The sequence below is a fragment of the Cinclus cinclus genome, chromosome Z, assembly GCF_963662255.1.
Source record: "Cinclus cinclus chromosome Z, bCinCin1.1, whole genome shotgun sequence".
In the NCBI taxonomy this organism is placed as follows: Eukaryota; Metazoa; Chordata; class Aves; order Passeriformes; family Cinclidae; genus Cinclus; species Cinclus cinclus.
Genome location: NC_085084.1, coordinates 26,825,147 through 26,838,280, shown reverse-complemented (window position 1 = coordinate 26,838,280; position 13,134 = coordinate 26,825,147). Strand labels below are relative to the sequence as shown.

The 13,134-nt window shown below is 40.5% G+C and overlaps 2 protein-coding genes across 8 annotated transcripts in view; one reads left to right on the top strand and one right to left on the bottom strand.

Annotated features, from left to right (window-relative positions):
- The window catches only part of AP3S1 (adaptor related protein complex 3 subunit sigma 1), a 28,991-nt gene extending 21,540 nt beyond the window's left edge, over nt 1–7,451 (bottom strand). For 6 of the 7 annotated variants that reach the window (XM_062512781.1, XM_062512784.1, XM_062512782.1 and 3 more), the window contains exons 1-3: nt 7,294–7,451; nt 5,182–5,273; nt 2,497–2,608 (exon numbers count right to left, since the gene is read on the bottom strand). In XM_062512781.1, the coding sequence (XP_062368765.1) occupies nt 2,497–2,608; nt 5,182–5,273; nt 7,294–7,362 (273 nt within the window). In that variant the 5' untranslated portion in view covers nt 7,363–7,451. The remainder of the gene's footprint in view (nt 1–2,496; nt 2,609–5,181; nt 5,274–7,293) is intronic. The other variant, XM_062512787.1, reaches the window with a different exon arrangement.
- Nucleotides 7,452–7,652: 201 nt separating this feature from the next.
- ATG12 (autophagy related 12) lies at nt 7,653–11,786 on the top strand. The gene is made up of 5 exons (XM_062513659.1): nt 7,653–7,824; nt 7,961–8,097; nt 9,637–9,699; nt 10,055–10,138; nt 11,316–11,786. Exons 1-4 carry the CDS (start codon nt 7,653–7,655, stop codon nt 10,112–10,114), a joined length of 432 nt encoding a protein of 143 aa, XP_062369643.1. The 3' UTR covers nt 10,115–10,138; nt 11,316–11,786.
- Nucleotides 11,787–13,134: the final 1,348 nt, after the last annotated feature.

Sequence of the window (13,134 nt, the reverse complement as noted above, 5' to 3'; positions counted from 1 at the left end):
ATTTATAAACAAAATCATACAGGTCAGAAAAACATATTTCTACAAATGCAAGTAGCATTTTTATTATTTCAGTCTCCTTTAAGCAATTACCTTGACATGTAATTAAACATTGAGGCATTTTTGGAAAAATGTGAAATACCAAGACTAGGAGATTAAAATCTATTGAAATATTTTTGATACAAAAAGAAAGCATTTTAGAGAAAAGTTTAAATTCTCTAATTCAAAAAGTTTGGCAGGGCTATATAATTATGTGCAGTAGTAAGCTCATGCAATTTGTTTCAACACCTGATTGTATAACTTAGGCTGCACTGTCTATGTATAAATATGTTTCTTTTCTCTGTTCATAAATATTTTGGCATTTCCAAGTAAGAAGACACACTATCCAACAGGCAACTAAGCAACCCTGTACAACAAACTGCTAAGAACAGGTGGAGACATTGTGTACCTCACTTGTTAACGCTGCACTGTTCGGATATTGCAGAATGTTCTGTGACCAAAGATGATATAAGAATTCAGAAGGGAATTTCCTTCCCTGCTCCTGCAACACTGGAGCAGCTGTTTTGAACAGCAGGAGGTGTCTGCAAGAAGTTATGCAAGCTTCAAGAAGGGTCAGCAGGGAACAGTGAGGCTTTAGAGACTCATAGTGCTTCTACAGCAAAATAACCAACTGATACAGACCCATGTCTCAGGACAGATTTTAAATTAATTCTCTTGATGTTCAAGCTTTTGGAAGTCTTAAAAGTAAGTTATATTTACTGTTATATATATATATATATATATATATATATAAAACCGAGATCCATTTAATGTAAAGGCATAAATCATTTCATGGTGTGAAACTATTTTTTTGCCATATCTGAGTTCACTAATGATCATCAGTGAAATTGTTTATTTGCAAGTTTTAAGTTGAAAAAGATCACTGATTTAGTCAGAGGCCTCTTGACCTAGGAGCGTTCCTATTACCAGACATGGTATTTGTTACTAGGCTGATAGGGACATATTTAGTAATTTAAATACTGGCCACAGGACCAAGCCTGCCTACGTTTAAGAAGCATTTGAACAATGCTTTAAGGCACATGGTGGGATTCTTGGGGTGCCCTGGGCAAGATCAGGAGCTGAACTCAATGGTCCCAATGGGTCCCTGAGCTGGAAGGAAATTGCACCTAGAAACCTTGCAGAAGACATTCTATCTAACTAAGGAGTCAGTGATCTTGAACAGGCCCTATCTGCTCTACTGGGCCAAGCAGACTGGATCTTCTTAATATAATCTTTAACCTGTGATGTTCTTGGCAAAAATGACCTGTAGGAATGGAATGTACTGATTCTGACTAAGAGACTGTTGCGTGTTTAGGGGTTAGTCATCCATGTAATACAACCCGAATAGTTGCAGGCCTGTGCTGTGATGCAGAAATTCCTTGGCTAAGGGATAAACTCAGCTAGTTCACTGTAACAGAGGAACCTGCAGGCAGCTCCCAGGTGGTACCGGTGACCATGCAACTTGCATGGCCTCACCATGACCTCAAACCGCAGCAAGAAGTTCTGAAAATATCCTTTAGCAAGAGTTATTTTCCTGTGAGGAAATTATACAATAGCTCAAAGATTCAAAAGGGGAGAGCTTCTCTCCATAGACAGGATCTGCTCTGCCCTGCACACTGTGGAAAAACCCACCTGGGCTCCACCAGGTGCCACATGAAGGTGGCATGTCCAGCACCTGAAGGGGTAAAAGACTTACCATCTACATTCATCTCCTCACTCTGTTCTATTAAGCAGTGATCTTATTAAACCATTTGTGCTGTAGAGCTTTCTTACTGAGATAAAGAAAGAATCTAGGCTTATGGATCTTCTTTCTGCTGGCCAATCCCCACCCATCCAAATTCCTCTGGGGCAGAACACATACCTAGGGGAGCATTTGCTCTTTTTTTCTAAGGCATACCAGTCAAAAAGTTTATAAGCCACATGGAAAGTTTAATCCAAGGAGGTTTTGGACATTTTTATGCATTATACATTTACAGTGAATATATATATACATGCACGTGTGTGTGAGTCTGTGTATATATTAATCTACATAAACATATATCTGCACACAGAGCATTGCCTATCAAAGTTCTCATATTATGCATTTGTATAGCAAATGTTTTAACTGTGCCAAAAAAGGTCCTTGAAAAACTAAAACAAAAAATAGTTTGTGTCTGGGAGGCTCCCAATAGTTTCCTCACTTTCCCAGCAACTTGGGAAATGACTGTTTCAAAGACAGCCCAGAAGACTGCAAACAATCAGAAGATAATACTCAGCACTTCTTGGTATGTTGACAGTATAAAAGCAACCTTCCAATTATTACCAAAAAAAAAAAAAAAAAAAAAAGGCAAGCAAACTATTTAAGTTCTAAGTTATTTAAACAATAAATTAGTTATTAAGATTTAAAAAACCAAACAAAACAAACAAAAACCAAACAAACAAAAAAACAACACCACCACCAAAGCAGTGAAAAGAACTTACTTGTATAAGGTCTAAAATACCAAGCTCGCTTTCTGAGGAATCCACACAGAAGACAAAATACAAGGTGGCATAGTGTCGGTAAATTAGTTTGTTATCAGATCCACCTATTAATCTAAAGAGGAAATAAAACCAATAAAAGCTTAGTTACCATCTCAGGATAAGATGAGCAAATCCTCAGTTATTTCAGTTAATAGGAGGCCTATTATTAACAGCTGGAGCTCTCCCAAACCTAACTATACCACAACTTTTATTTTGTGATATAATTCCAATGGAAGACTAAGTAACAAGACAGACCAAATTTACATTTACCACACAAGCAGTTATTGTTATCCATATGGATATAAAAATTACATCACCCTCTGCACCTTTTAATTAAAATCAATTAGAACAGATCACATAAAAGTATTAAAGAAGTGTTAAATGTGCTTCCATTCCATGCTAGCAGGCAGGCACTGCACCGGGAATAATCTGCTTTACAGATTAACAGTGTATGCCTATGAATCCTTCCCTGACCTTCTCAGAGGAGCATCAAGAGAAAAAAAAAAAACTTCTAATGAAGACTGGCATTTGGATTACAAAAAATTAGATTTATGATCAATTTAATAACCAAGAATATATAACATTTGTGCTACAAAATGTTTGATATCTTAAGAAGTAGGACCATACTTGAAGCATTAGTTTATGATGCAATGTTACAGTCACAGAAGCAATTATATTTTTATGGACTCACTAATCATCATGGCACTGAATGAGAAGAGGTCTAATGAGGTAGGTTCTTCCACTTTTCTGCTATGGCCTTTCAAAAAAAGGCACATAAAGCACAGGAGATCTACATCAGATCACTGACATTTGCTCTGAGCTGTAGGAGGCCTGCTCCTACAGAAGCAAAAGTGTTTTTAGGCTGAACCTACATGGCCATGATTATTGCAATTTTTCATTAATTCTGTACTAGAACTGAATCACCCATTTGGTGCACCATAACTCCACCCTTTAGTTTCTGTCATTTTCACAGGGAGAGAACACACAGATTTTTTTTTTTTTTAAAGCGGGGAAAAAAGAAAATTAAAGGAAAAAAGATCCTTTAGGTCACTTCTGCTTAAGCACTTTGCATTAATGCTTGGCAGAGAGGAGAGATGGGGGTAGGGAAGGGGAACCCTTTATTTCTGAGGACCAGGAATTACGCTTATGTATCAGACAACACTACCACAAAGAGGACAGTGGAAAAACATGGCAATTGAAGTTTCTTCTTTTGTGATCTATCTACCCAATTCTTTCAAATACTTCATACTTGAAGTACACATAGCTGTACACATAAACTGTTGAGGCCTTTGAACAAACTGCAAACCATAAAGTGAACCCAGTCCTGAAAAAAAAACAAACCAAAAAAACTAAAAAACTACTGAAATGGTAGCCCTGTAACTGAGCAGTAGGAGGAAAGCCAGAATTGTGTTTTCTGTTTATTCCTGTTAAGCAGCTGTGTTTTTTTAAAAAGCTCCAAACGTCTTCTACCTTTCACTTACAGAATTCAAGCCAGAATGTTTCCAAGTTGAGATCACCTCCAAGAACCTAATGATAGAATTACCAGTTGAGTAGTCAGAAAAGAATAATTTAAAAAAATCAGGAATCATTTTGATCAAGAAAAAAGACATCCCAGCTGACATGCTACAGCTAAGCATTTAACTTACTCTGCAAACAGAAAATCTAGGTGTTAGCAGACCAATTTTTGGCACCCAGAAATTCCCATAAAGATAGTATTTAACAGACTATGACAACATCTATGTCATACACTGGAGATAATGAATTTATTCCATCAAATCTAACCCTTTTTTCTAGAAGGTGGCCTTTTAACTATTTATTCTTAATGGCTAATAAATACTTCAAAATAAAACACAACTCCGTTTCAGAGTTTCTTCAGCTGAAGCAAGATGACCTCCAAAAACAAATGACGATGATCCAAAAAAGATTATTTTGTGTCTTACAGAGACAGAACACATAAGCCTCACTTTCCTCCTACCTTGCTTTTCCTTTATTAATAAAATATCTTGGTTGAAACTGTAGTAGTTACTACATTGAAAATCTACTTTTTTTCTTCCTAGTTCATACAGCAAGCCAAAATTCTGATAACAAGGCTGAGGAATCCTGCTATCAATGGCTGTCCACTCAAATTTTAGGAGTTCAAGCCAAAGAACAGCTCCAAAGTATTTAATTTTCTAGAGACTTCGCTCAGCTGGTCAGAGCATGTTGCTAAAAACACCAAGGTTGGGCCATTTACATCAGAGGCCTTGCAAGTCCCTCCAGAATATTCTGTGATTCAGTGGGTATGGCAAATGCCAATGCTTCTGAAATTGTGACCAAAAATCTTTAGCTTGACTATAGCAAAACAACCTCTGCCTGCTCCTTCCCCATCTTTGAACCTGAATCTAGTGCCAATAATGGCACTAGATATGGCACTGTGGCCATTACAGCACCAGGGAAAAAATATTTTTATTGCCTGAGACATTTTGGTATATATGGCTATTCTTCAGTGAGTAAAGAACATATACACTTGGTGCAGAATTGCATTGTTCCTTGTGCCTCAACAAATCTCAAGTGTCATGGCATTCATTTTACAGCGTGGAAAAATTGTACTGCCATCACAAGTAATAATAATTGAAAGTCAGTATTGGGCATTTATTTTATACTTACAGTCCTCCTTCTAGAAAATTACAGACATTTTCATCACGTTTTGATACTAAATGGAAAGTTTCTCTGATAATTTGTTGCTGTGTATCTTCACTCTGCAGAAGAAAATACATTTTGCTAAAAAGGAATGACAAAGCAAAGCACACAAGACTGCAAAAGACAAAATGTGTCAGCACTCTCAAACTATCTACTTCAGAAGCCTTAAATCTGCCAGTTAATAAGATGTGCACTGTTTGTGTCATTTCAACACAAAAAGCCATTATTCATAAGTTGCAAAAGAAGGTGTTGCTGAGAAACGTGGAAAAGTGATTGTTTTAAAGGAACTTCTGTAAAAAATTAATCTCAAAGTAGGTTTTTTTTAAGTAAACCAGAAGTGTTCTGAAGTAGCTTGAATTTTTTTGTATCACCAACACAGCCCAAACAGCTACAGGCATGCTGTGAAAATACTTTTAGCCATAAACAGAGAGTAAAACAACATCCCCAAAGCTTGAAGGGAGCAGGGAAGCTACAAATCCCACAATATGCAACACTTCCAAAAATATCTTACAACATAGGGGCACCACGAGCAACAAGTTCTCCTAGGTCATGACCTTAATTCTTAGCAGATCAGAAATACTACTTCTGAGACTGAATTCTTCTGGCTCTTCAAAAACTTTTTAATTTTGAAATTATGGCCATAGGTCTATATTCTGAAAGATGAAATGATGACCTACATTTTAACTGCCATAAATTATTATTTCTCAACCTAACTCCAAAATATTATTAATTTCATTTTATGCAGTTCCCATTCTCATATATGTATCAGCTAAAAGTATTAGACCCATTTTGTAAGTTTTAGTATTATGAAAAAAATAAATGCGTCTTTCACAGATCTGGCCAAATCAATCTCTCTAGAAAGCAGGAGATGCACTGCCTTGTAGAAGAAAGCTGAGATTTGCCTCAAGTACCAGTTCAATTGACACTGAAGAATGCATAAGCTTCAAAAGGTCCACAAACAAATCTACGTTATTAAAATCACATATAAAAATCCAATCTATTCAATTGCACCTGTTTCTGTGCATCAGAAAGTTTCTTAATTTGGTACCCACAAAACTTCAAAGCATTCCGTTTATACAAACATGTTACTTTAAGCATAGAGAATTTAAGTCCAGTTATGAAACCAGTAGATCAGAATGGTTTTACAAGAAAAAAACAGTATCCTCTGGCCATTTGTTCCTCTCCTTCCCTTTCTGCTTCAGTCACACATCAGAAGGACCTGTATCAGTAACACTCTTTTAATTCAAAAACTAACCAAACTAAAGTGCCACAGTCATCAGTTCTGCTCTGTGGTGTACAAGTAAGATGCATCCCTTCTAATGAACTAGGAGTTCCGTAATAGCCAGAACTGCAAGAAAGGGGCCACAGATCCAAGTAACTGTGCTGCTAGAAAAAGTTACTTGTTTACGTAACTTCAATACCAACTGTTTTCTTGCACTTTAATGCCCAAGCAGAACTCAGGATATTTTCCGGGAAACAAAGTATGCCCAAAATACTACCTTAAAATCTCTTATCCTCGAACTAAATCACGGGTTTCCTCTGCATTTTCTTTCCATTCAGATTAAGCGCTTTTCTGCGCATTTTCATAAGCTTCATTTTTACAGCTGCTTTGTTGCTTGCCTTATGCCACGTAAAAGAACGCTCTTTTCTAGCTCGTTACGCTTTCATGTCAACTGCAATTTTATAGCACAATAAGACTTCCCAAAAGAAAAGGTTCCCCTTGAGAGCTCGCTCTGCCAGCCCTGCCGTAGCACCGAGACACGCAGCCGGACAGCAGAGCCTAGCTATAGGGTTATATATATACCACAGCTATAGGGCAGCCAAGCCTGGCGCTGGACGAGATTCCCTCCCTCCCCCTTCACCTTCGGAGCTCCTAAAAGGCAAACCCTAGCGAAAGCAGCACCGGCTTTCTCCTAAGCCTCGTGTACACGGTGTCAGCACCGTCCCCCTTCCTCACGGCGCTGCCCTGGGCCCAGCGCAGCCGACAGGGCCGGGCCGGGCCGGGCCGAGGGGCCACGCGTACAACCCCAGCCATCGCCTGGGCCCCGCCCACTCCGCCGAGCCCCAGCCCACCCGTACATAGCGCTGGTAGAACTTGGAGAGCCGCGGCTTGCCGTGGTTGTTGAAGATGAGAATGGCTTTGATCATGGTGGGGCGGCGGCGGGGGCCGGGCGAGCTGTGCTGTGTCCCCGTCCCTTCCTTTTCCTCTCCCTCGCCACGGCTCGCTCTCGGGCCGGTGCCGGCGGGGCGCGCGCACCACGTGACCAACCCGGGGCGCGGCCGCTGCCGGCGGGACGGCTCGCGCCGCACGTGACGCTCCTGGCGTGTCACGTGACGGGAAGGCGGTGTTTTCCCCCCCGAGGGACAAAAGCGTCTCGCGGGGGGCAGGCCTCCCATCTCATGGCGTCACTTCCCGCCGCTCGCGCAGGGGCGGTATCATGGCGGAGCCTGAGGAGCAGCGGCCGCCCGCCGCGGCGCAGAGCGGCGGCCGGAGCGACGGCGGGGAAGAGGCCCCGGAGAACGGGGCCGCGGCGGGGCCCGTCGAACCGGGCCCACCTCCGGCTGGGTCGCCGGGCACCGAGGAGCCCGCAGGCGACGCGAAAAAGAAAAGTAATGGGGCGAGAGGCCTCCGCCGGGGCGGTTGGGCGCGGTGACGGCAGGCGCGGCGGCCAACGGGCGGCGGCGGCGGGCGGTGTGGGCCAATGAGTGGCGGGGGGGGCCCGTTGTGACGCACCGCTCCCTGCAGTTGATGTGCTGCTGAAGGCTGTGGGTGACACCCCCATCATGAGGACCAAGAAGTGGGCGGTGGAGCGGACCCGGACCATCCAGGGCCTCGTGGACTTCATCAAGAAGTTCCTCAAGCTGATGGCTTCCGAACAGCTGGTACGGGGGGGGAGGGGTGGTCTGCGGGTGCAGGGCCCACGATGTCAAACCCTGCAAAGGCATTCGTGGAATCCAGGCTACAGATGCCTGTAGGAAACTTGGAGGAGAGAGCTGTCCGAAGCAAACCCCAGGATGTAATACTGAATGAACTGTAGCAGGGCGTTGTGGGTGTGCTCAGCACTGACCTTTGGGCTTTTTGCAGTGTCTGTATTTCTTGGTGTCTGCCAGGCAGAGCTGTGTGCACTCTGGGTAGCTGTGTATCCCAGGGAAACATTCCTAGGCGCTGTGTACTTGGAAGAATTGGGTATAGAGACAGACTATTTGAGAAACAGCCCAGATTTTTTGGTATCAGCTTTCTGAATCTGTCTGTTTCCTTCAGAACTCACTTCTAAAACAGTTCGGTTACTGTCATATTAAAAATTACATACTGTGATTTTGCTTTTAGAATGGGTAGTTGGGAAGTGTTTGCCCTTGGACAGCAGGTTGCCAGTGTTATTTATGGGTTCCTTCCTTCAGAAGTGACCAGCCAAAGTAGCCTTATGGTAACAGTGGAAGAGCTGGAACTACAGTTGCACTGATTTTGTTCTGCAGTGAATTCTCAACATCCATACAGTCCAAAGTTTTTATTTAATTTGTACAGTTAAAGATAGACTCATTAAAGCAGTCAACTAGTAAAACTGAATTCATTCTGTTCCTGGTTTGGAATAGAATTTACATGTGTATATATATATGTATAGGCATATATATGTATAGGCATATGTATGTATATATAGGCATAAATGTACTCGGGCCAGGAATCTTACTCACTTGGGAAACATGAGGGTCTGCTTTTCTGGGGTTTAATATCAAAGATGAATGATGAAGTATCATATTAACTAGAGACATTCTCAACAGTTTGATTCAATGATTATCATCTCATTATCTCAGGGCAAAAACAAAAATAGGAGCACATAGCCTTCCCGTGTGGCTGAAGCCTAAGGCTATAGTTCAAGAGCAAAGCCTTAGGAATTATATATCTTTTCTTTGGAAATAACGCATGATAACACAGTAACCACATCTGCCTCACAGGGCAGATCCCAAGGCATGTCCTTTTGTCACTGTGGATTACCTCCATTTAAATGCATTTTTTGGAGCAGGGAGTGAGACATACGTGAAAATAGAACAAGATGCTTCTAATTTCTGTGATGGCCATGCTAACTGAGCAAATCTGGAACAGTGTGAGTGGTTTTGGTTGAAATAAGAGTAAGAGCTAAACCAGTGAGTTCACTTTGTGCTGCTGCACCAGATAAAGGGTCAGCTTGCAGAAAAAGGAAGTCAGCATGCTTACTTTGACTTGGTCTGGCTGGCCAGACAGAGGTGACTCCTTGTGTTCATGTTTCCCCCCCCCCCCCCCCCCCCCCTGAAATGAAGATAGTAGCTGATCATATTCTGTTACAGATTTTAAGATTATAACAGAACTTTTGACTGCAGAATGATTCTTCCGTGCTCCGAGTGAGATCCGTGTGAGATCTCCATCTCTTTTCTCTTGTTTTCTTGCAGTTCATATATGTAAACCAATCTTTTGCTCCATCTCCAGACCAAGAAGTGGGGACTCTCTATGAGGTAACTTCCATCTTAAATATCCTTTCCAAATGTATTTAGCAGGATTTGTCAGCACCTCTCGGGCACTTGGAATTTGTTACTGCTCCTAGCAGCAATATCTTGCATTTGGTGTAGTGTATCTGATATTCACAGATCTGTGTGAATGTGATCCAAAGAGATGTGACTTCATGCAGTCTCTGGAAATGCCTTCCTTCAATGTACAGTGTGTTGTCATGCCTCTTATTTTAGTGGGGGACTTTGTCATGACAGTATTCTATGACACGTTTATCTAATGGGAAGGCTCTTTGGTTTGCTTCATGTGCATGCTAGCCCATGAATAATTGTAACAACTGGTTTTTGTTTGTTTTTCTTACAGTGTTTCGGAAGTGATGGCAAGCTTGTACTGCATTATTGCAAAACTCAGGCATGGGGATGAATAACTGGCAACACAGTTGTTCAGGTATTCTCTTCAAAAATGGAGAAAGGACTAACAAGCTGTAAACACACACATTTTTTTGCATTGTTGCCTATGAACATGTGATGCAGGTGAATAGCATAAGCTATACAATCGCATGCATTTTTTCTGATGTATGTTTGGGGTGCAGAAAAAACATCTGCATCTGCCATGAGGAGTAGAGCCAGTGCTCTTGCTGCTGGCTATTTAATTGCTGTATCTGAAGGGAAACTACTTCAGTTGTCTGCAGGACTGACTGGACAGCTCTGTCTCTGTGCTGTACTGAATATAAGAGAACCTTTTTATTAAAAGTAATGTCTGTTGTACATGTAGCCTGGGATTCGGTTTACTTCTGATGTGTTGTGCATCTGTGGTGTGCATCCTCTTCTTTGTGAAATCTTCATTTTGAATGGGCATTATATCATTTCAAGATCATATTTTGATTTTTTTTTTCTTGTAATATATAGGAATTTGTATCTAGTCTAAATACTCCACCCTTTGCCTTCATGGTGTTGGTAATGTGTGTACCTCGTTTATAATGGCACAGCATCATGAGAGGCCTCACAATACTTCCCTCCTGCAGAAATTTTATAGTGATTTGTTAAAGGCTCAACACTTCAGCAGTTTTCATGTTGTTTCTTCTGACGCTGTTTAATGACTTGCATCTTTAGCTGAATGATGCAACTAGCATCTAGAGTTTATGAAGAAGTAGATATGAGGTGCTAAAAACTATATATTCTCTTCTTGACTTCCAGTAAAGAGCAAAATGCAATTTGTATTCTTTTGCTAAATCATAGCACTGAGGATTGATCTGAGGTTTTTTCTATTATGGAGTGCACTTGGTACCTCGGCTAGGGTGCTGACCTTTGCTTTTATTTATTGAAGAGTTTGGGTGTGAGGAGTGGAGATTTTTAGTGGGTTTATTTCAAATGTCTGTTTTACAGTCTTCTACATTTGTTTACATAGAACTAAATTATAGGTTAGTTGTTTGCTTGCAGAATGTTCTTATGCTGAATGACAGTTTTTGTCCCTGACATAATCCAGTTCTTTAGCATGTACAGTCAAAACAGACAGTTCTAATTTAAAGCATGTTTCTACAACAGTCTTGAGCTGGTATTTCATGCGTAAGTGGCTCTTACACAGTCTCTGCAACCTGTGCATCTGTTTTTTTTCCACTTCACAGGACTTCTGGAAGAGTAGTACCCAACTTAACTTCCTGACATTGCTACAGTTTATGTGAAGCATGCACGGATGCCACAGTTACACAGGCATGTACCCTGAGTGCTTGCTATGTGAATAGCTTCATGTATCTTGGCACTTTAAGTGGAAAAATTGGGTTCACTTCATTCAACTAACAAGGCAGAATTTTTTGTAAAATTGAAACTTCAATTAATACATAATTTTGCCTGCTCAGAACCATGATTTCACAAATCTCCATCTATTTAAAAGAGCTATTGCAGAGGGAAACACTGATTCTGTGTGGTTAAGGAAATTGCCTGCTTAGTTGCTGTGATGCTAGCACAACCTCGACAGCCACTAGAGGGTACACAAGGACAAAGTTATTTGCAGAGTTTTATCTACGACTCTTTTTCAATCTTTTATGTAGTACAGCCACATGCTGGCCTTCCAAATAAAAGTAGTTTGTTCTCCCGTGTGACAGTATGTTTAACTAAGATAAGCTACTAGTCTGGTTCTCTTTAAAGAATGTTCTATTGGTGCCTTTCACCTCATTTGATCTTAACAAATGAAACTACTGATAAACTGCAAATGTCCTCTTCAGAAGTGATGCAATAAGGTTGATATGTGTATGTGTGTATTGGGGGCGTTGCATTTTGGTTTTAAAAAGTAAAAACACATTAAGATCTTGAAGAACTGTAGGTCATTGTGTCTGCCAACTAATTATAGAAGGTTGTCATTTATGCTGAATCTATAAATAGTTTTTATCCTCTGAAGTTGAATTTAAAGAATCGTTTTCCTCAGTTCTTCAAAATATGATAATCCAATAATGTAAAATCCACATGGGTGATGGTCTGGATTTCCTTCTTTACCATATTATTTTTTGGACCTGGATAAGAGAATCATGAAACTTTGAATTATTCATTTATCTAAGATTCAGCTTGTTCCCTGAACAGTACTTACTTACTGTTCGCTTCAGCATTTCTCTGCTCTTAATTTTTCTCCAAGTAATTTTTTCTTGGCCTGTAGTTTACCAGTGTATAGTGAGTATTTACTGATCCAGCCCTTGTTTTCTGTTTCCTCAGTGCTCCTAAGCAGCTGCCTTTGTTCCGTTACTTTCAATGACTGCCAGCTCCAGTTGCTAATTCCCTCATGTAATTTCTGTACCTTCTGTACAGAAAGAGTCCTCCTTTTTGCCACTTGCCCCTGTAGTTTTGTACCTTGCGTCAGGAAGGTGGTCAGTACTTACCTCTGGTAGGTCCTTAAGGACCATGGACTCTGTTTGGAGTTGAGGTGTGACTAGGTGGCAGAAAATCTTCCTTGTTCATGTTCTTAAGTAACAAACTAGACTGCAAACATGTCAAGTAGATAATGTATCAAGTGAACAAATAAGTGATTCCCAGTACATTGCTCTTAGAATTTGCAGAAGACATGTTAAATCTCCTATTTTAAAAAAGATCACTTATAGCTTCTAAAATCATAGATAATCCTGAATTGCTTATCTGTTTGGGAAGAATATTTCCAATAAATTTGAAACATCAGAAGCCCAAGCAGAACATGAGCTGTGTTCTCTGCATCTGGTATGCCTTGAGCAAAAGTGGTGACTTCAATTGCTAGAGTGGGAGAAAAAGGGTATGAAAGTAAGGACTTGCTCTTGGACAGATCAGTGAGAGTTGTACAAAACAGAACAAAAAAAAGTCTAGATTTACTCAAGAGTATTGTGTACAATATGCTACTATGCTTATATACTATACTGAACTGCCAATATTTGTAATATAATTTAATTCACTTGATTTAATGTAATTGAATTGACAGAAAAGGCAAAT

Bases quoted from the DNA above. Each gene is read 5' to 3' on its own strand.
- ATG12 (XM_062513659.1), top strand. From the start codon at position 7,653: ATGGCGGAGCCTGAGGAGCAGCGGCCGCCCGCCGCGGCGCAGAGCGGC. The intron at 8,098-9,636 runs GTACGGGGGGGG...GTTTTCTTGCAG, and splicing joins TGATGGCTTCCGAACAGCTG to TTCATATATGTAAACCAATC. The intron at 9,700-10,054 runs GTAACTTCCATC...TTTTTCTTACAG, and splicing joins AAGTGGGGACTCTCTATGAG to TGTTTCGGAAGTGATGGCAA.